The sequence below is a fragment of the Amblyomma mixtum genome, chromosome 1 (assembly GCF_055824585.1).
Source record: "Amblyomma mixtum isolate Tamu chromosome 1, ASM5582458v1, whole genome shotgun sequence".
NCBI classification, from domain to species: domain Eukaryota; kingdom Metazoa; phylum Arthropoda; class Arachnida; order Ixodida; family Ixodidae; genus Amblyomma; species Amblyomma mixtum.
Window position 1 is genome coordinate 221,550,470 of NC_143012.1, and position 21,719 is coordinate 221,572,188.

The window sequence follows — 21,719 nt, forward strand, 5'->3', positions numbered from 1 at the left end:
TTTTTATTATTATTTTTTTTTCCCCCTTGGCATTCACCACCGTACCTTGGCCAATCCCCCCGCGTGGGTATGTGCCATTTTTGTATGGTGAAGAAGAAGAAGAAGAAGAAAGACGCCATTTGTATGAGGCCAGCATTGACAACGTCTCGCATTGACCGCATTCGAACTGACCGCAAGAGGAGCAACTACCTCCGTTATTGACCCCAAAGATGCTTCTCGTCTCGGCAAAAGCTGAGCAGGATCGACCTGGTGACGAGCGACTGCTACGACTGCGCTGATGTGTTCGGCCACGGCTATTTCCAGCGTTATTTGTGCGTTCTCGCCATGTTCTGCGTGTGTGCACAGCACTGCCACACTATCGTCTTCCGCCTCATCTCCGACGACATCGACCACTGGTGCAAGCAGCCCGCGGACGGAGTGATGTCTGCTGCCACCTGGAGGAACGTGGCGATCCCTCTGGACGCCAATGGTCGTTTGAGCCGATGCACCGTCTACAAATACCCGAATGACGAAAACAACACGGAGACTGTTGCCTGTGACAAGTGGGACTACGACCCGAAGAAAGAGGGGAAGACCATCTTGAGCCGCTGGGACCTGGTGTGCCACAGAAGACTACTTCGCGCTTTGGCCCAGGCCTTCTACGTCACCGGATCCCTGGTCTTCATGAGCACAGTCGGGCATCTCGCGGACCGCGTCGGAAGGATGCCTGTGCTCCTCTCGGCCGTGGTGATCCTGCAACTGATGACGCTGGGTAGTTGTTTCGCAGCATCGTGCATTGTGTACATACTCTCCAGGTTTTTCAACGCTGGCTGTGGTGCAACGGTCATGGCGCTCTCCTGGACTGTACTCTTTGAAGCATCCACCCACGACCACCGGAACCGGCACCTCTGCATTTCCATGATCGCGGGGTTGCTGATGGCTGAAGTTTGGTTCAACGTGGCTCGTCAACTGCCACAGCTCGACTGGTTTCTCCGGCAGATCTTCATGCTCTCGCCTACGGTGCTCACGCAGTACGCATTCACAGCTGTACACGAGTCCGTACGCTGGCTCGTCGCCAAGAACGACATGGCGAGAGCTGAAATGGCGATGATGAGAGCAGCCAAAGCAAACCGCTTTCACATTTCCACCACGGCCTGCATGTTGGAAAGGATCAAGGCTGAGGTTCTCAGGACATCCAACCGCGTTATAACAACCGCAAAGGACGCCGCTGGAGCGAAGGAAGTACAGCGGCGGGCATTCGTAATGTTTGGCTCGTCTTTCGCAGTCACATTTACTTTATATTTGATGCTAAGCCTCGAGGCCAAGTTAACATCCGGAGAAGGCGCCTGGTTGCAGTGGGCATCAATGCAATGCAAATGGCTAGCTTTGCCCTTCTCCACGTTACCTTCATGAAAATCGCCACAGCGCGCTTATTGGCCGCAAACGTAGCCGCACTCGGTGGAATCGCCTGCGCTATAAGCCTGACCTTCGCTTTGGGGTACAAGCCCTTTATTGTGGCGTTGTTTCTAATAGCCAAACCTCTTACATACGTAGTCATTATCGTGGTAACCGCAAGCGTATTAGGCATGGTTCCGACGCCCGTCCGCTGCGCAACCGTCTGCTGGCTCTTCGGCTTCGGCCGTGTGGGTGGTGTGTGCGGTGTCCTGCTAGCCACGCTGCAAAATGTGGGGCGTGGAGACGTCGCCTTCGCGCTAGCTGGAGCCGTGCTCTTCGGGGTGCTGCTAACGCACCTCAGCATTCCACGAGCTTCCGAACAACCAACACTGGGCAGCCCTGTGTCCGTCAGCGGTCACGTGGACAGAGTGGGCTACATGAAGCAGACACTGGATCCACTTTCTGATAACAAGGATAAGCAGCAAAAACGCATCAAGTCCGGCGCTGGACATACGGCTTCGAAAGCAAAAAGCCCGCAGCCGTAACCCGTGTGCGGTGTATGGGATTAGTGTGGTGATTTTGCCTGCTTATGCTTGCATTTTTGTGCTGTGTGTTAATTCTGCCCCTGATTCAAAGAATGGATTGTCTACAAAGCCAAGTCTACTTTATATATTGCTCAAACGGGTGGTGTAATTCCATGCTTTTGTGTTGTTTTAGTGGTCTCATTACGGTCGTATATTAACCCGTAATTGACAGGATACACGTCCGTCCGGAAGAAATTAAGCATGCTGGACTTTACTGAAGCCCAAAAACTGCATATAAGCTATCATTCTATGCACAGGGAACATTAGCCGGGCGTTTTTTCCAGTTAAGAAGGCTTTGTGAGGTGATAATCAGGTTTCATGTGAATATAGATACCACCAAATGCAGGTGCCGGTGAAACTGTGGCGTGTTTCGTGGAGCGCCTGCTGCTTGCAAAATCCGTACCGCGAATGAAGAAATATTTCGAAAGCAAGAAATACAGTTGGATCATTCAATGCCAAATACCTCAGACTGCTCTCGACCCCGCCTGATTTCCTCCAGAAAATTTGTGGCCGTTTGCCGCAGTATCCAAATGAGATTACCTGCCTAGCTACGAACTCAGCGCGACAAAGGCCTCTTCCATATGTTTTCAATTAACCCCGTCCTGTGCCAGTTGCGGCAGCCTTATCCCGGGGAACTTACTAATCTCAGCCGCGTACCTGACATTCGCTTGTCTTGTGCAATAAACGCTAGTTTTTGTGCGGAACATGAAACGCTTTATTTTTTGGTCAATATTTCACCAAGAACATGGAGATGGCGGTTTGGACTGAAAAATTATTTCACGCAGAGTTCGTCTCGTATATTAGTGACTTTGTGGCGTACTCAAATAATCTGCCCCGTATGCACGTAAGACCTCGCTGCCTTATACACAGCGTAAAGTCATTCAAAATTACGGCGCTGATTTTAAACTGGCTAGAGCCTCAGGGCGTCGTTAGCCTGGAGAACGGTTCATAAAATGATGCCATTCACTGTTCAGTATCCGTGTTTTGGCCTTCTACTTCTAGAAATTAATTTCCGAACTCATTCTCAAATTGAGTCACTTGGTCAGTAACGGGCGCTAAGATGTTTAGGAACAGCGGCTGAACAAAAGCACACCTGTGGAATCATCACAGGTTATCCACTAACTTTCGTGCGGCGCTTCAGCGTTATAGAGAAAAACGAACGCTATCTAGGTTCTTTCATAATGCTACCTAGTATTGCCAAGTGGCGAATAGCTTGTAACCGTTGCGTTCCAAACGGCCCTGCAAGAAACAACTTGCTTCCCTCCGTTTCGACTTGCGTACGGCCGTGAACATGCTTGATGCCATGCTCTCGTGGTCAGATGATGAGCAGCTCACACCAGACACCCAGCAAGCTACCCAATGCGCTTAATAAGCCCATCAGCCGGCCCGCTTGCACATCGATAAGAAGCTGGGCATTTGTGCGCGCTGCTCAAAACTTAGCCACAGACCGGTAAACTACAAGCCGGGGGGCCAAGTCTATGTGTAGACACCTGTCCAACGTTAAGGTTTGTCCGAGAAGCTACTCTGGCGTTACTTCGGCCTTTACAGATTGCTACGGCGCGTCAGCGATGTTGACTGTGAGGTTCTTCCAGACGGTGCTGCGCAACCGAGACGGTCAACAGCCCAGCCATGACGGTGTGCACGTTTTGAGTCGTATGAACCGTATTACATGCGGTAAGGCAAGCGTGCTCTAGCCGTCGCACACTTCAGTTGTGATTATGTGATTTTCTTCTCGTATTTTCTACCTCTCATGTTTGCTTTTTCTTTGAACGTTAGCTTGACGTTTCTGGCTCCGCAACACATCGTATATCGCGGGCACGTACAGACATGGTCAAGTCTTAAGACCAAAGGCTAGCTGTTTGCTTCAACCTCATAACAGAGCCGTTAAGGCTCTATTAAAGATTAAATGACCTTGAAATGATAGCGGAAGTATCTTCTCGATGTAGAGAGGCCTGCTGCTTGACTCGTGTTTTGAATTATCCGCTACACGAAGTATTCTAGGGACATTCATTTCGCTGCAGGTGGACGCTGTGGCCTTAGGACTTCTTGCCAACACTGTACATACGTGGAGGCGCGTGCATTGCTCTTCTCATTGCACTCATAGCATTGTGCTCTGCAGCACACGGAGCGGATTCACCGCGACCCCGAGAGCCCTGCCCCTATATTGCATCTTTTCCATTAGCGACGCTCACACGCCGGCGCCGTTGCAGCGTTTTTCGATGACCTCGTCGGTGCTCCTACGAAACCCCCGTTCTCCCACAACCGCCTCACCGGGAGGTCACCCTCCGCATCGTCGCCAGCCTGTTAGGCGTCCGCAGCGAGCAGACCACACCGAATGTTGCACCGGGTGTTGCAAATCGTGGCAGTACGCGATGGACACAGAGACGCCCTTCAGGTGTTTACGGGTGGCTCTGTCCGTCCCGACAACGTTGCCGGCGAAGAGCGTGCACCGCACCAGCCATCGCCACGAACCGCCTGTGCAGACTGGCATTCTTGGCCTCTTCTAAGACTGCTGAGGTCACCGGTCTTCTCCTGGCAGCCGATCTTATCGGCCAGCATATTGGACTTGGACCTGGTCCGTAACAGGCACGACGATGGTGCAGCGCCTCGCCGCTAAGCTCCGCACCCTCGAACGCCATAACTGCATCGTACGACTGCAGTGGATGCCAGCCCACATCCGCATAGGCGGAAACGAGGCAGGCGACAAGCTGGCTAATTTTGTCGAATCTCGCTTCAACGCCTGTCAGCACGAGTATCTCGTGGTTCAGCCTGTGGAGACAAGCAATGTGACGGGAGCTCCGGTTTAAGACAACCGGACTCGTGTTTCGCAGCCGGCCGGCCGCCCCGTCCACTCCCGTTCTGGGCCTGGTGCGTGTGGACGCTTTCGCCTCTAGGTCGGCAGATTTCGGACTGCGGAGCGCGAATCCCGCGACAGGCGGTAGGCCTCGGCCGCCAGTGCTCATTGGTATGGAGCTGACTAGAAGCTGAAGCCCACTCTCCTGGAGTTCCCGGAACTTGCCGCCTACAACACCGCGCTGGTGGCACCATACAGAAGGCTGGCACTGCTTTGCTCAGCAGAGGAAGCCAAGCTTATTGCACGCGGAGCTCGGTCCTCCGACGACCGGGCATTCCGCAGCTGGCTGCAGTTTCTCCTAAACGTTGTGGGGACGCTTTCGTCCCCTGCGTTCGCTTTCCCTCAACGCGCTAGTTCCCTGTGGTTAGCTCCTCCGCAAAGCACTCCTCTCGGTTCGGTGACTTTCCACTAACAGGGGAGGGCGCTCGTGTCGCAGCGACACCAGCGCCACGGATGGCGTTTTGCTGCGCGCTCGCGGGGAGCTACGGGGCCTCTTCTCCCTCGGCACCGGGAAGCGAACGGACGTTTCGCTCGCAGCTTCGCTCTTCGTCGACGGGCGCCTCTTGGTCGGAACTTACTCCCGCCGAGCCCGTCCCGCTCGACCTCGGAGTTTATCCTTTTGCCCTACCGTGGGCGGACGTTCGCTCGTAGCCGTGCTGGTGAGTCGGACATCCTAGATTCCTCAGTGTATTTTGTTGCTAGCTGGCGTTGTTGTTATAGTAATAAATGCCTTGTTTGTGTCAGCCAGTGTGTCGTTCCTTTGTTCCCGTAGAGCACGGCCCGCCGTGGTCGGCGTGCGCTCAGTAGCGTACGCGACCACGGGGTGGGGTCCGCGCGGTTTTGAACTGGCTCAGCCGCGGTTAAACGGGGAATACGCATTTATCTTCCCGATTTAAACCCCATAACGTTGACCTCGCCGCTCTCTTCACCAGCGCCCAGTTCTAACCCGCCGGCTCCTCCTCACAACCCCCCCCCCCCCACACACACAATTTTTTCTTAAATTTCGCCATCGTTTTGTGCAGGCAGAAATTTCACTCCCGTGATCCTCATTCTCCGACTCATGCGTAACTCGGGCGCGTCTGTCGTGTCTCCTCAGGGTTGCGCAACGGTGAAAGCCAAAGGCATTGGCCTATCGCAAACAGCGTATGGTCAAGAGATGAGGCACCCAGCTATACCACCGCGTACGCGTCCTGTACTGCTGGAGGCAGCAAGGTTGAGAGGTTTTAGTACGAAAGCGCTATTTCATGGAGTGAAACCCAACCAAGAACCCTGTGGCGTCGCTAACCTTTGAATGAAGGTCACCTTGGGCAACCTAGAGAAATGAAATAGATATTGCCGTCACTGGGTTTAGAATTCGCGGTGACTCAAGCAGATCAGGTTCGCTAGCCACTGCACGCGAGCATATACTATCGCCACAGCTGATCACGCCAGGTGTTGTTGCCTCAAAAACAATGGCACATACCCACGGTGGGGGATTGGCCAGGGTTTGGTGCAGATCCAAACAGGAAACCTCGTCGTAAAACTGCAACACACCCTGATAATGATGATGATGATGATGTCTTCAGGCTGAATGGCACATAACTTTCATCCGTCGCCAGCCATGCCAGCGACCCAGCAGAGCAAACCCATGAGCCAACCAGGCTGAACATATGCTTTCGCACTTCTGCTCGGTTTAACTACGTTAAAATCCTATTTTTTTTTATCTTGCCTCCTTGTTTCCGACGTTACCACTCATGCATTCGTAGCGTAAATGCATACTGCTGTTCTGAGCGTCATAAACAAAACACGATACTAAACTACTTTAGTTCTTTGTGAATATTCAACACACCCGATAAGCTTCTGGTACCATTAACTAATTTTTTCAAGAACTGCGTCACAGTCACCACATATACCAGCCACACGCCACAAGTATAGGTGAATCAATGCTGCACAATTGTCTACTTTCATCATCATCATCATCAGCCTGACTACACCCACTGCAGGGAAAAGGCCTCTCCCATGTCTCTCCAATTAACCCTGTCCTTTGTCAGTTGCCGCCACTGTATCCCCGCAAACTTCTTAATCTCATCCGCCCACCTAACTTTCTGCCGTTCCCTGCTACGTTTGCTTTCTCTTGGAATCCACTTCGTTACCCTTAAGGACCAGCGGTTATCTTGCCTTCGCATTACATGCCCTGCCCAAGCCCATTTCTTCCTCTTGATTTCAACTAAGATGTCATTAACCCGCGTTTGTTCCCTCACCCACTCCGCCCTCTTCCGATCTCTTAACGTTACACCTATCATTTTCCTTTCCATAGCTCGCTGCGTTGTTCTTAACTTAAGCTGAACCCTCTTTGTTAGCCTCCACGTTTCTGCCCCATAGGTGAGTACCGGTAGGATACAGCTGTTGTATACTTTTCTCTTGAGGGATCATATTGGTAAGCTACCATTCATGATGTGAGAGAACCTGCCATATGCGCTCCACCCCATTCCTATTCTTCTAGTTATTTCCCTCTCATGATCCGGATCTGCGGTCACTACCTGCCCTAAGTAGACATATTATCTTATTACTTCCAGCACCTCGCTACCAATTGAGAACTGCTGTTCCTTTGCTAGGCTGTTGAACATTACTTTGGTTTTCTGCATGTTAATTCTTAGCCCCACCGTTCTGCTCTGCCTGCCTAACTGATTGATCATGCTTTGTCTACTTTCTCCTTGCCTTAAATCTTCAATTCCGTGAATCCTTTCAGGTCCACAACAGCAACGGTGAATTTGCAAAACTCTTGATGGGACGCACACATACAAAATGATTCGGTTTCTGCGAAAAAAAAAGTGGGCGAGTTTTTCGTATTTATTGACATTTGGTGAAAACCGCGCTTACAGGCCTTGTTCAGATGGCTCGCTATCCCTTTTCACGATTTAGGGAAGGGATGGCTGAAGAGAAGACGACGGTAAACGAACTGTTAGAGTAACATACTACGTGTTAAAGCGGAGAATAAAATAGCTTATATAAATATCCTAGAACAGAATACGCACCTAGATTAAAAGTGACAGCATTCTTGCACTCAAACACACTCTCATACACATGCACACCCACACGAACGAGCCTACGCATAAAGTAGAAACACGCTCACAAGAAAAAAAGAAAAACAGACATCAAAAAACAGACGAAAGGCAGCGGCTTGCCGCCGCCTGCAATCTTTCTAGACTTCAAGGTAAAGATTACTTACTCTCACACAGCTATACTGAAACAACAAAGAGTAATAGACACAGCGAGAGAACGGATCGTCTGCGGCTATTTTTGCCTTAGGTTCTAACTTGTAACAAAGGTCATCGTTGCACTCCGATACCTTTAGCTGGAAATTTAACGTCACTTCCATGTTAAAGACAACGTCTGTTCAGAGAAACCGCAAAAAGCAAGACGTCCAATCGTGAACAATACCTGTCAAAACGAACCCTATCTTTGACTGCTAATGTATACGTATTCGTTTTCTCAGTGTTGGCCTGTGACGGTGTTCGTGACGTCTGGCCTCGTCTGCCCGTCTCGCTTGAGCCTTACACCGGCCAACCAGTGAGGAAAATTTTTGCCACCTTTATAGCTGGGAAATGAACCTCAGATGAGAAGCTCCGGTTTGGGACTACGGGCGAAAAGGTGAAAGAGCAGCGAGGGTATGAAAGGGTGTCAGTTTTCCTTCACCTTTGCGACCAGCCTAACGCGGATGAGGCGTCGACGATTTCCCGAAATTCCCAGTAGCCGTGGCGGGAGCTTTTGGTGCAACGCATTCTCACAAAACAGCCGGACACGCACTGCATGCGGCTTTGCTAAAGCACGGCACATGTCGCTGCACTCAAATACAGTTCACTTAACATCCCTTTCTCTCCCGTCTACAAACGTTCCTGTCCTCGCACCACTCACACACGTAACGCTCGCAAAAGCGTCGGAAAGAGGGATGGTTCAACAGACGGACCCCTTCCTGCACGATACAGGTCTATGAACTCTCACACGAACTGGCACTGGTGAAAAAAAAAAAAAAATGCCGACATGTAAGAACACGGAGTAAAAAAAAAATACCATGGGCACATAAACTAGAAAAAATACGGCACACCCTCGTTCGAGATAAGCAGTTCGTGCTCTGCTACTAAGACGTAGCCCGAAGCAAGGCCACGTGTGAATATAGCGCGATCGCCATGCAGGGTGCATCGCTGGAGTACCGCGTACGGTTTGCACATCGTGCTATGCTCGTTTACAACTGTGATCTCTGCTCAAGCACGACACAACCGCACAGAGTCCGCAGAAGTATACATTGGCACCCGGGGAAGCAAAAAAAAAAAAACTCACAAAAAGGAACCGGAAGAAACAGACAGTCAACTACAGAAGCAATGTACAATACAGTTCGGTTTGCTGCTTGTTTGTTGTCGTCCTAGAAATTCGCGCGTCGTTGAAAGGAAACGACCGCACGTTGACTTCCACACCCACGCACACTCGTATATAAACACAATTGACGCGTATGTCCATCGCGTTAGCACAGTGGCACTCGCACGTTTTGTTATTGGCTCCTGACCTCTGCTTGGCATCTGTGTCTTCATCTTCGCTCCTCCTGTATAGGTGTGTGGACGCAGTGTTTTCTCTGCAGTTGTCACTCTGACTTGCTGTAGGTTATTTCTTTTTTCTTTTTCCTATGCACTGCAACGCTGGCACAACGGCACAATCAAGTGTCCACGCGCGCAGAGGGGAAAGAGGGGAAGAAAAGAAACAAAAAACACAGGGGAAGGATGAGTCCGATTTTGTTGTATCACAGTGTTCCTCTCGCAGGGGTGGCGGGGAAGGGGAAGGGTAGAGCTGAAGCAACGTCGAAATGTCGTCGTCATCTTCGCAGTCGCGATCTGCACGCTGGTCATCACTTGGCCAAACCATGGCCAACGATGTCCAGGACCCAGTGTAGGGAAGGGACAACGCTTACGCTGTGTACGGCGTGAAGCCTGGAGTTGCCGTCGTGCTCCATGCACAGCCGCTGAACCGATGATGCTGGAATCCAGCCGCGAATCTCCCACAGACCATGATGCCCGGTGCACATTAGTGCCGCATCTGCCGCCAGCTGCGGGAACTGCAAGGAAGGCACGAATGAGCGTACAAATGCGGCGGGAGTAAAAAGCGATGTCTTTGGTCGCTCCGAGCAAGAAGTCAGTGGAGCTGTACACTGCGGGCACCTGCGCATGTTGCTCTCGGATGGGCTTATCCGCGCGTAAAAAGGAGTTGCAACAAGACTCATCGCCGTAGTGATCAGAAAGCTGGCGTAATATGCAGGCGTACCAGATTGACACGTTTACCTTCGAGTGGCCTGTTGCTATTTGCCTACCTTGTTCGGCGCGAAGGGAATAAAAGAATTCATTACTATGAAAAGTATTCGTAACGCTTAACGAGGAGCTTGCGTGCAGGAAGCTCCTTGCTGCCCCTAGCAAGAAGCTGATTCCGTTTCTAGTCAAAGCTGCTACGGCTAACACTATATTCTAGGAACATTGTTGTAACCTGAGCATCACTCTATCTCTCAAAGAATAGTTCGCTCCGGACTGCTCATAGAGGCCGTAACGACCCCCCCCCCCCCCCCCTCAGTTTCCTCCACTCATCAGAACATGCAGTCCACGACTGTTCGATTCACTCCCTCCCCCGGCTTTCACAAGCCTGCATTGTTTCAACGACGACAAAGACGGGGTGGCAATGCGGTACCTGACATAGCGGCGGCCTGCTTTCCCAGCTTCGTGCGCAAAGAGCACTTTTGCTGTTCTCGGTGTCGTTACTGTGACAGTCCATAGTGTCGACGACGTGAAGAGACGCGAAGCTGAGCTGGTGCACGTGGTCTGCGAAAAAAAAAAGCAAAACTGAATTATCCCGTCAAACAAGTACCTTATATTCGATATAATTGATGTAATGGCAATTAATGGCGGCACACAAGAACAACGATCACTTTAGGGCCAAACGTAAAATGGGCCTTTCTATCACGCAGTGTTTTTCAATGGCGAAGAACTTGTGCAGCTTACTCGCATAACGCTCGTATTGCAGGCTTTAGATTACGAGATTCAGCACGGCAAAAGTTGCACGCTCGCAATGATACTTTTACTATAATGGGCTGCGTGAACTCACCTTCGTTGGATGCGTTCAATCCAGCGATTACGCAGTTGCTCTTCGGCTCCGCTTCTTTTCCTGGTAGACAAATGGGTCTGACCTTGTCAGAGGCCTCGGTGCTGTTTTTGAGCCTCACGAGAGCTATGTCCGCCTGCTGAGAGGTGTTTGGTTCGTGGTTGAGGAGAATATCGCTAACAAAGTAGTCCGGCTTCGAAGACTTGTTGTCCACCTGATGAAATTTGAAGGTCCAGGAGCCAGCATCGCTGCAGAGTGCAGAAGGCATAGTTTTAAAAATCTTGAAAAGAGATATAGCAGCACATCATAGAAACTGTGCTAAACGATGGACGATGCGAGTGGCATCAATCGACCAAATTACTTTGACAAGATTACAAGGTAATACATAAAAGAAACCAGCACCACCCTGTTCTTTTTTGTCGTTGTACTTGTCTAGGATTTGCGTGAATGTACTGTTAGTATCTGTGAAACGTGAGAAACCAGCTGAGAGTTTACCCTGTGGGCTGCCTTGAACACACGAGCATCGAGGCTCATTTATATTTACCGCGTGAATCACGTGCGCGCGACACAGCTTCTAAAAGGGTTGCTGCATTGTTGTTGACTAACATGAAAACCACCTGCACACGTACAAGTCCCGCCAGATGTTCCCTTCGTCGTTAACATTTGCTAGTATCTAGTGTTATGACCGGACCTACAGGGCAGTATGAGACGCCTTGCGCAGGTCGAGCCGTTCTCCACGCGACGGAGCGAACGCCCGATGGCGTCGCGGCATTCGTGACTTAAGGTGCCACCTAAAACGCGCGTCAATGTGCACTGGCCATCGGAGGGCGTGATGGAAGTTTCCGTTAAGGATTGTGTACGTCCCCAGCCTGCTACCTAGGGACTTATAAGACTCCGGCGCCAGCTTTATATAAAAACCGCACGGCCCCGGCGCTCTCTTACATCTGTGGATAATGCACATACATGGTGTTCCGTATTTATCTGTCCGGGTTGTAAATGTTCCCCTGTGCAAACAGCAGGTCTATTTCTGTTCAAGCATAGACCACAGGGTAGCTTATGATAGTGTGCGTTTTTCGATAAATAATTTAGCATCGGAACTTGCCTGTGCTGCCCGGAATCGGTGAAAAACTGGAGTCGTCTGCGCTCAGAATTTTCATCAAGGCTAGTCGGATAGCCGATTTGAGAGGCTGCGTCATCTGGCGAAGTGCGAGGCAATCAATATCCCTGTGTGTAGCTGGGGTAGGTCTTGCAATACACCAGATGGCGCAGCTTGTCAAAGCTGCTGCTCCGCTCGCAGTTTTTCACCGATTCAGGACAAGTCAGGCAAGTTCCGAGGTTTAAATTCTTATCGAAAAACGCAGACTATTATAAGCTAAATCAGGTCGGTGGTTGAGCTGGAATAGACCAGTGGTTTGTGCAGGATATTTTTTTACAACCTGGCCAGATAAATACGGAACGCCCTGTACGAACGTTTATTGGTTCATGGAGCCTTCAGGAGCGTCCCTTCCTCATCGGAGCGTGGGCCTCGTCCACAGCGTCCCTCGAGGCAGATCACTGTCCTGACACTTTCACTAACATCCACACAGATATAGTAAGGCTGCACTGGGTGTACATTTACCTGTTATCTAAGCAAGATGCCGAGGTCAGGAGCCAACGGTTAGAAATGAGGTGAGCAGCACAGCGCTTTTCCCCAGATGACAGGACACCGATTGACGGCCAGTGTCCGGTATGGCCAGTTTCCATCGAAGCGGACGAATTAGTGGCAGGTGCCGCTAGTGTCGCGTTCCAGCGCCCGCACTCTGAAAGACACAAAAGACATTGATGACCGCGAAGGTCGAAGGGCCACAATTCCCGAGCAGATTCATGGTCCCGTGAAGTTCATGCTCGAGATGACGATAACTATTCACTCCAGCACGACTGAATGGGTGGATAAACATTTAGTTCATCCTGGAGGCCACGCCGTAGTTCCTTCGAGTGAACACTGCTTTTTACTTAGGCGTAATCCAACTCTACAAACTATAGGGGCCGTATACAACACACTCTCTATTTGTAGCGCTGGATATACCGCATACTCAGGTCCCATCTATATATGTTATATCAGCCGCTACATAACAAAAAATCAATGGCTGTTAATTAAATATTACGTGCCTGACACGAGCGACGTTTTACTTGCTCTAACGAATAATGAAACGAACCAAAGTGACAGGATATTTTATCATCATGTTTGTAATGTAATATGTGTCATATCAGCCCCTAGATAACAAAAAACAAATGGCTGTTAATCAAATATTATGTGCCTGACCCGAGCGACGTTTTCCTTGCTCTATCGAATAACCAAATGAACCAAAGTGACAGGATATTTTATCATCATGTTGGTAACGTCATAGATGGTTAAGAAAAGAGCCAATGAAATCGAAGTCAAAAACCATGTGCAGCCATCCAGCCCGCACATTGGCGCAATTTTTTTTTTATAATTATTCGATTCCAGCAAGTTTAGAACGCCTAAAATAAGTGTCACAATAACGAGAAGGAAGGCTATTTGGTTATTATACACGTAGGGGTTGTACTTTATGGTTTCAACCGAAAAGGACTGAAAAAGTACGCCGATTTCAATTTTTAAATTCTCTTTTAACCGAAATGGTCAGTGCCGTTGACACTGATTAAAGCTGAAATTAGGGTGAGTTGAAATGTATTCTTTGGCGCTGTTGATGCACAATGAATGCCAGTAGCAGCAATACAGCTAGCTGGCTATTGAGTAGAAGTTGCACTCAGTCAAAGAAGAAAATCAACAGTCACGGAAGCCAAGGGTGTTCTGAGAAGGACGAATTAGGTGGCTGTCACAAAGTGCGCGCATGCCTTATCTTTCTTTTTTCTTCTCCGACCAAATTGGCCACGGCTGGCCACGGCGCCGGTAGTATGCGGGCATGTCGCGACGCAGCGGCGATGACTTTGCCTCCCCCCGCGTGGGCATTGACCCCTCGCGACGCTGGGGGGGGGTCAAGACTACGCCGCCCCCCCCCTCCTCAGGATTATCGCCGGGAAGAGAGTGCTTTCACGAGGGGGGGACGGGAAGCGGCCGGTGAAGGCCCTAGCACCCGTCCCAACCTTGAGAAGTTAACATCCCTCCTCGTTAGGACCATACCTTTCCTTCGCGTCCCCTTCAGTTTCTTCATGCTTCTTCTCCCCCCTTCTCAACATCTGTATATCGTTGGTGCACGGGGCCGAGAGGATTCGTTTGCTTTTATTTGTTTTTTTTTTGTGGTTTGTCACGTGAACACGGTGGCGGGAAAATCACGACCGAGTTAGTTGGTTTAGAGATTTCGGTGCGTGCCGACGTGCGTAGGGTCAGCCAGGGCAGTGGTCGGCAAGCGAGCCTAGGCGGTGTCTGACGCGTAGAGCGCGGCGACGGCGGCCCCGAAAGACGCGTGGAAGACGCGTAACCCGTGGCCCAAGTTCGCCCGTATCCGCACCCCCCCATCAGCACCGCGCGCTTCCGCAGCCCGACGCTCCCTGCGACCGGACCTTGCCACTACGCAGCTAAGCCACCGATTCTCACCACTCGCTTTGCTCTTTTCTTTGTTCTGTCGCTGTTCTCGTCCTATTCTTTTGTATATTGCTTTAATCGTGTAACCCTGTTGTATAGTTCTCGCCCTGTTGTTTTCCTTCTTCTTGTTAATAGTTTATGTTTGTGTTCTGATTTTGTGCTTGTTGTTCGCATCGCGCATGTGCATTACCTCTATTTTGCTTGGTTTGTTTTGTAACCGTTTGTTTGTGTTCTTGCCCAAGTAAAGGGGGTTGCTAAAGAAACTTGCCTATACGCCTCATGCCTCCGGTCAACGGCTAATCAGGCGTGGCCCCTATCGCCGGTCAGCAGTCTAACCTCATCTTCCGCACGCGGGGTGGAGAAGTTTGTCGCTCCACCCCCTCCTAACTTACGGAGAGTGCTGTGGTGGGCAGGTTGGCCCGATTAATTATAATCTCGGTGCCAACCAAACATCTAGCCGCCCACCATATCGTGACAATTGGCGTCCGCGACAGGACTTGCTGACCACGATTGGCCTTGACCGCGAGGCATAGCATCCAGGCAATAATCTCAGGCATTGCGAGAACTGAGAACCAGAGCCTTGGCGCAATGGCAGATTTGGAGGAGATAATTGCTCTCGGGAGACAGCTGGGCTTCGAGGGGGTAGCCCTTCAGGAATTCCTCAGAAACGAGCGCGCGAAACGGCGCGAGCGTCGTTGCGAAGAGGACGAGCGCCGTCGTCAGGAGGACGAGCTAGACAAAGCGCGCTCGGCGCGCAGGCTGCTGGAGATGCAGAAAGAACTTGAGGCTCTCCGAGCACGAAGCAAAGCTAGCAGGAGCGAAGGCTCTGATGCCGCTTCAAACGGAAGCGAAGTGCCGGGTGAGACAGCACCGAAGGTGCTTGATGCCGGCGAACGGAATTACCGGCAAGGCGACTGCAGGGCGGTTGCAGAAATGGCTCCGGCAGCGGACCAGGTGCGTTTGTCGACGCCTCCCGAGCATGGGGAGCTCACGTTCAAAGGGGGTGAACTTTGTATCGTCAAAGGACGAAGTGGTGAGCTCGGCCATGCAATCGGGGTAGAGGTGAGTTCGGAAACGCCTGAAGCGAACACGCTGGAAGAGCTGTTCAGCCGAATGCCGGCACCGCCCTCAGACGACACATTGGAGGCAACAGTGTCGCCTGACCTGGAGGACGGGACACTGGGGCACACTTTCGGGAAAAGAGATCCCGGCTATGTCACGGCTCCCGAGCGGCGGACCGTGCAGCGAGCTGTGGAGCGCCCCGACCCTCATGATGATGAGGAAAGAAAAGCAGAGCTCGACGGACCGGTCGAAGTCGAGGAGCATTGCTCGGACTCGTCGGCTGTAGAGCCTGACAGAGAGGATCCTGTGGCTGTCTCGGTTCCTGAGAGGTTGGCAGAGCCGCAAGGAGGGGAGTGTGACGACCTTGATGTCGTCGAAGAACCCGAGGCCGAGATCGACGGAGCGGTCAGAGTCAAGGAGCATTGCTCGGACGCGTCGGCTGTAGAGCCGGACCGGGAGAACGGAGCACAGTTGTGCTCCGTAGGGGAACCAGCGGGTCGCGATGATGCCGCAGTTCCCGCGCGGCTAGAACCGCGACAAGCGGCCGACACAGGGCCGGTCGCCTTAACGGATGGCCCGTTTTCGGGGCAGCAGCCAGGAGTGCAGAGACGAGTACAGGTCTACGTGGGGGTAGGGCGAGCCGGTTGCTGCGAGAGTGCCGTTTCCGCACAGCCAAGCGCACAACCAGCAAATGACGTAAAGTCATTAGGTACCCGCCAAGGGGACTATTCCCACGAAAGACCAGGTTACCGCTCTGGGGATATGTGCAGCTCGACAAAAGCGGGCTCGCAGGTAAGCCCTGTCGGGCAGTGCCCGTCTTCCACGGCGGCCTATCAGGAAAGGGAGGAAGAAGAGCCTGCAGTGCTTCATAGCAGCCTGCAAAGTATAGGGCACGTAATTTGCATGGCTCCTACCGGACTCGTGAAACGCTCAAACGGCAAGAGCCGTTTTCACGCCACGGTGAAGAGTTCGTACGAAGCTCGAACGATCCCTCGCATCGACGGTCTCAGCGTCGAAGTAGGCGGGAGAAAGTTTTTGGGTGGAAAGTTCCGCACCAAGAGGTACGGTGAAGTCCCACTCAGCGCCGTAGTAAAGGGAGACGCGAGGCCGGCACTGATTATATTTGCCGGAACCTAGATGGTCATGAGAGATCAACGCTCCACCCTTTCTGGGCAGACATTCCTTTTCCTTCCTTCATACTTTGTGGCTTGTCTTCCTATGTTTTGGGAATGCTGTGCTGCGCAAGATGTTTGTGTATGTTGCTTAACATTTCAGTGTCGACCTCTTTCGATGTAATGTGCGTATGTTGTGTGCAGTGTTGAACTGTTTCGACTCCAAGTGCAGTGTTGAACAGTCTGCAGTGACTGTGACGTGACTGCGTGAAGTGTGCAGTGCGCGATCCGGCGAGCCGTCGGGGAAAACTGATGAGGCGACGAGATGGTGCGCCCTGGTGACTGTGAAGTGCGCGTATTTTATCTGTGTTTCCTTGCTCGGCAAGACGCATTTGTGCATGCACGACATTTGTGCATTTGATTTTGAAATGTTATTAAGAATAACATTCTTTTCGTGGGGGTTGTGTCACAAAGTGCGCGCATGCCTTATCTTTCTTTTTTCTTCTCCGACCAAATTGGCCACGGCTGGCCACAGCGCCGGTAGTATGCGGGCATGTCGCGACGCAGCGGCGATGACTTTGCCTCCCCCCGCGTGGGCATTGACCCCTCGCGACGCTGGGGGGGGTCAAGACTACGCCGCCCCCCCCTCCTCAGGATTATCGCCGGGAAGAGAGTGCTTTCACGAGGGGGGGACGGGAAGCGGCCGGTGATAGCCCTAGCACCCGTCCCAACCTTGAGAAGTTAACATCCCTCCTCGTTAGGACCATACCTTTCCTTCGCGTCCCCTTCAGTTTCTTCATGCTTCTTCTCCCCCCTTCTCAACATCTGTATATCGTTGGTGCACGGGGCCGAGAGGATTCGTTTGCTTTTATTTGTTTTTTTTTGTGGTTTGTCACGTGAACACGGTGGCGGGAAAATCCCGACCGAGTTAGTTGGTTTAGAGATTTCGGTGCGTGCCGACGTGTGTAGGGTCAGCCAGGGCAGTGGTCGGCAAGCGAGCCTAGGCGGTGTCTGACGCGTAGAGCGCGGCGACGGCGGCCCCGAAAGACGCGTGGAAGACGCGTAACCCGTGGCCCAAGTTCGCCCGTATCCGCACCCCCCCATCAGCACCGCGCGCTTCCGCAGCCCGACGCTCCCTGCGACCGGACCTTGCCACTACGCAGCTAAGCCACCGATTCTCACCACTCGCTTTGCTCTTTTCTTTGTTCTGTCGCTGTTCTCGTCCTATTCTTTTGTATATTGCTTTAATCGTGTAACCTTGTTGCATAGTTCTCGCCCTGTTGTTTTCCTTCTTCTTGTTAATAGTTTATGTTTGTGTTCTGATTTTGTGCTTGTTGTTCGCATCGCGCATGTGCATTACCTCTATTTTGCTTGGTTTGTTTTGTAACCGTTTGTTCGTGTTCTTGCCCAAGTAAAGGGGGTTGCTAAAGAAACTTGCCTATACGCCTCATGCCTCCGGTCAACGGCTAATCAGGCGTGGCCCCTATCGCCGGTCAGCAGTCTAACCTCATCTTCCGCACGCGGGGTGGAGAAGTTTGTCGCTCCACCCCCTCCTAACTTACGGAGAGTGCTGTGGTGGGCAGGTTGGCCCGATTAATTTTAATCTCGGTGCCAACCAAACATCTAGCCGCCCACCATATCGTGACAGTGGCGTAGTTGTCCGTTTTAAGGCATTATGGTTCTCCTTACGCGCTTCAGCAGACCGGAAAGCTCCACCATATCCTCGCCATCTACTCGCGGAACGCTGTTGTTGGCTCATTACTGGCATAGAGAAATTACGTGGTTAAAAGCGTTTCTGTACCGCATACAGAGGCGGTCCTAAGAGGGGGGCGGAGGGGGCGGTCGCCCCCCCCCCCATCTCCAAAAGCCTTTGCACATCTTCCCGAACGTCCGTTTTCGGGCTCTCACAGGGCAAGTTGTGATTTTTGACGTAGAAATGGAAAGCTTTTTCGTCTGTGATGAGTCAAGCAGTCCCCTGCTTTGTACGTTCACCGTGTTAGCGGCTGTCTTATTTCACACAATTCTACATTCTACAGTTTGATATTTATACAATTCGTAGTAATTGTCGAGGTATCATGGTCCTGCCGTGCCCCCACCGTTGTTTTACCTTGGCTCTGGTGCGGCCACCACAGCTGCGGCGGTGCCATTCACCTGCGGCCGCGGTGGCCAGCAACCTCGTCGGGGCGGCAAGGAGCCACCCATTCATGTCGTTACCCCATCATGGGACACGGCGACGTCAGCGAGGGGATCATCCCTTTTTGGCTTGACAAGGAGCGCTCACTGGCCGCCTGGTCGGAGGGTACTGTCAGCATGCTGCCGACGGGCACATTTCTCGCCCAGGCCAAGGAAGTTCCAAGAATTCGCTAACTGCTTCGACCTTCGGACAGAACGCACTATCTACAAATTTATGGCCGGAAGAAAGCGGACCTCGCGTCGTCTCCCCTACTCCGAAGGGAAGAGGAGGGGCATCACGCGAGCGGGGGGGGGGGGGGGGGGAAGAAACGGACCGAAGGACACACGGGGAGACGAGCGCACGAGAGGGAACAGGAGGTCGACACAGAACGCGGCGAGAGCAGCGCAGTTCGCACGGCGCCATCTCCATCGAAAGCGTGGACTGGCATCCCCCACCTCAATAAATTAGTTTTTAAACATCCACTGAGCGTCCGCTAACAGTACCAAGGGCGGAACAAAGCCCCTTCCCAGGACTGAGTTATGAAGGCCGCTAACCTAGCTCATGAAATGTCAGGGCAGGTGCTTTGACCTTCCTGGACTCGCCGTGGCGGGATATCTCAGCCGTCGACCTCTATTCCCCCGGTATCAAAATGAATATTGCCCACGTGACTGTTAACATTCAAAGCATGACTTATGGTATATCTATATCATTCGCCATTTATTTTTCAGCAACAAAGCACACAAAAGTTGTTGTACAAATAAAATGTGAATAGAGTAATCGTTGTTTCTATTTTTGTTCTTCCTTTTTTATTTATTTATTTACTTATTTTTGTTATTTTCTATTTTTTATTTTATTTTTTGGTCTAAGGAAGTCCGTCCGCCCACCCTAAAACCAGTCTCTGGGACCGCCACTGGCTGCATAGAGAAACACTTAAAAGAAATTATGCCTAATCGTCCCAATAAACTGTCATGTTCCTGCTACGTACCAAAGATAACATGACAACCCAGTATTCCGAAGAACACTGCGTTTTTTACCTGGCTGTTCTGCCCTTTCTTGTATGATTTTTTAATGGCGACAGCACGTCCTTCAACAACCACAGCATAAAGTATAACCATTTGTGCATTATTTACTTATAAATCGACTGATCATGCTAACAAAAAAGGTAAGATAAACTCTAATTGACTTTTGAACACAGGAATACCACATTATATCATCTAAGTCCTAATAATATTAGCCGAATAAAAACCGAGGACTGTGTTTCAAAATGAACACTGAGAAAGAATGCCAAATTTTTTAAAATAAAAACCTAAAATTGTGCATTGCAGCATTCTTTTGTACTTTGATTTTGTCAATAGAAAGTCAGTGCTCCTGCAAAGCTGTTACTTACGGTAATGATGGCACTTCATGGTCACCTTTGTGTTGCACGTGTCATTGCTATAGGAGAAAGAAAAGAACAGATTAGTGCAATTTATGCCTATGATGCAAATATAAGAAAAAATCTGCGCAGAAATTCTTGTACCTGATTGACAGTGCTTTCAGTACGTTCCCCACTTCCATCTTGTCTGATGAGTTACTGTGCCGAAGGGATATCGCGTACGGTGATTCCAGAGCGATGATACTCGTCTGTGAAGCTTTTCTGAAAACGAGTACAAAATGTTGCATGTCGTTAGTATCACGAAAATGCATCATAGAGCACAATACACTTTTAGCTACTAATATCAGTTTCTTAATCCAATTATGTTTGCTTGAATGGTTCAATCACTGATTTGTGCTTCAAGAAAGGGTTCTAAAACAAACAGAAAACCTAACAACTACTCGGGCGTTTGTATTACACAGAATAATAGAGGCAAATATAAATTTCAAGGATTTAAGTAAGAAATGATGAACCTGATTTGAAAAAAAAATGATGTTTTGATATTGTCCAGGTGACATCCTTAGGCTAAACCTTGTTATAACGAATCTACATGAATGAGCACCAATAAACATACAATTTTATACTCTAAAGAATTGACCACTTAATTAAGGCACATACTCAAATCCCATTCCTTGACAGGCACTGTCACTGAGCATGTCATCCCAGGTATCACCGCAGGCTGGCATCCAGGCACCTCCTTTTTTCCGTCCTTCGACGACAGTGTCTTTGAGTTGAACTGGACAAGAACAAAATATTGTCACTTTTTATTACAAAACCCTTGAGTAGTTTTGTCTGGTCACATCGTGTTGTTCCTCAGTAACATTTTTTTACCATCGTAACAGTCAAGACTGGCTTATTCTACAAATATTATGTACTTTTAGCCCTGTTCACCAGATGGCGCTGAAATAGCGCTTTTTCTGATCTCACAGCAGCATGCCAACGCAATCAATCATTTTTCTATTCTTTTTATTTGGGTGAAGAAAAACTGTTTTTTAGCTAAAGTTTTTCCAGCAATATTAGAAACTACCATTAGTATTTTGGCTCACTGTCTCACTCACATTATTGCCACAAGGCCAGTTATATGGTCTATGTGCATCAAGGTTGCCGGGAGTCACATTTCCTCAATGTTCAAAAACGACTGAATGCCGATATTTTCATGAAAAACACAGCGCACCTTGATGATAATCTCCAAACATACCTGTATGAAACTTTGCTCTAACATATAATGTAAATGTTGCCACCAATTAGAATCCGAATGCAACAGTATTCACTCAGATAGGTCCTGTTCAAGTTTGACTGTCACATTAGAGACGCGAACAGACCACACCGGTATTAACTTACCGCAATTTATTTCATCGCTCGCATCTTTGCAGTCGTAACTTCCATCGCAAACGCTGGTATGGTCAAGGCATACTTTGTCTGAATTGCAGGTAAAGCCCAGACAGGTCGAATCTGCAACATAAAAAACTAATTATCGGCCTAGCAGTC

The 21,719-nt window shown here is 50.4% G+C and overlaps 1 protein-coding gene and 1 pseudogene across 4 annotated transcripts in view; one reads left to right on the plus strand and one right to left on the minus strand.

Annotated features, from left to right (window-relative positions):
* The first annotated feature begins 201 nt into the window (after positions 1-201).
* Positions 202-2,729, plus strand: LOC149370986 (steroid transmembrane transporter SLC22A24-like; annotated as a pseudogene).
* Positions 2,730-7,627: 4,898 nt separating this feature from the next.
* LOC149370987 (uncharacterized) overlaps positions 7,628-21,719 on the minus strand; it is a 230,600-nt gene continuing 216,508 nt past the window's right edge. For all 4 annotated transcript variants that reach the window (XM_089564183.1, XM_089564191.1, XM_089564178.1 and 1 more), the window contains 8 exons: positions 21,573-21,683; positions 20,850-20,967; positions 20,337-20,453; positions 20,205-20,251; positions 12,545-12,725; positions 10,930-11,174; positions 10,516-10,646; positions 7,628-9,895 (listed from right to left, as the gene is read on the minus strand). In XM_089564183.1, coding sequence (XP_089420309.1) covers positions 9,689-9,895; positions 10,516-10,646; positions 10,930-11,174; positions 12,545-12,725; positions 20,205-20,251; positions 20,337-20,453; positions 20,850-20,967; positions 21,573-21,683 — 1,157 coding nt within the window. In that variant the 3' untranslated portion in view covers positions 7,628-9,688. The remainder of the gene's footprint in view (positions 9,896-10,515; positions 10,647-10,929; positions 11,175-12,544; positions 12,726-20,204; positions 20,252-20,336; positions 20,454-20,849; positions 20,968-21,572; positions 21,684-21,719) is intronic.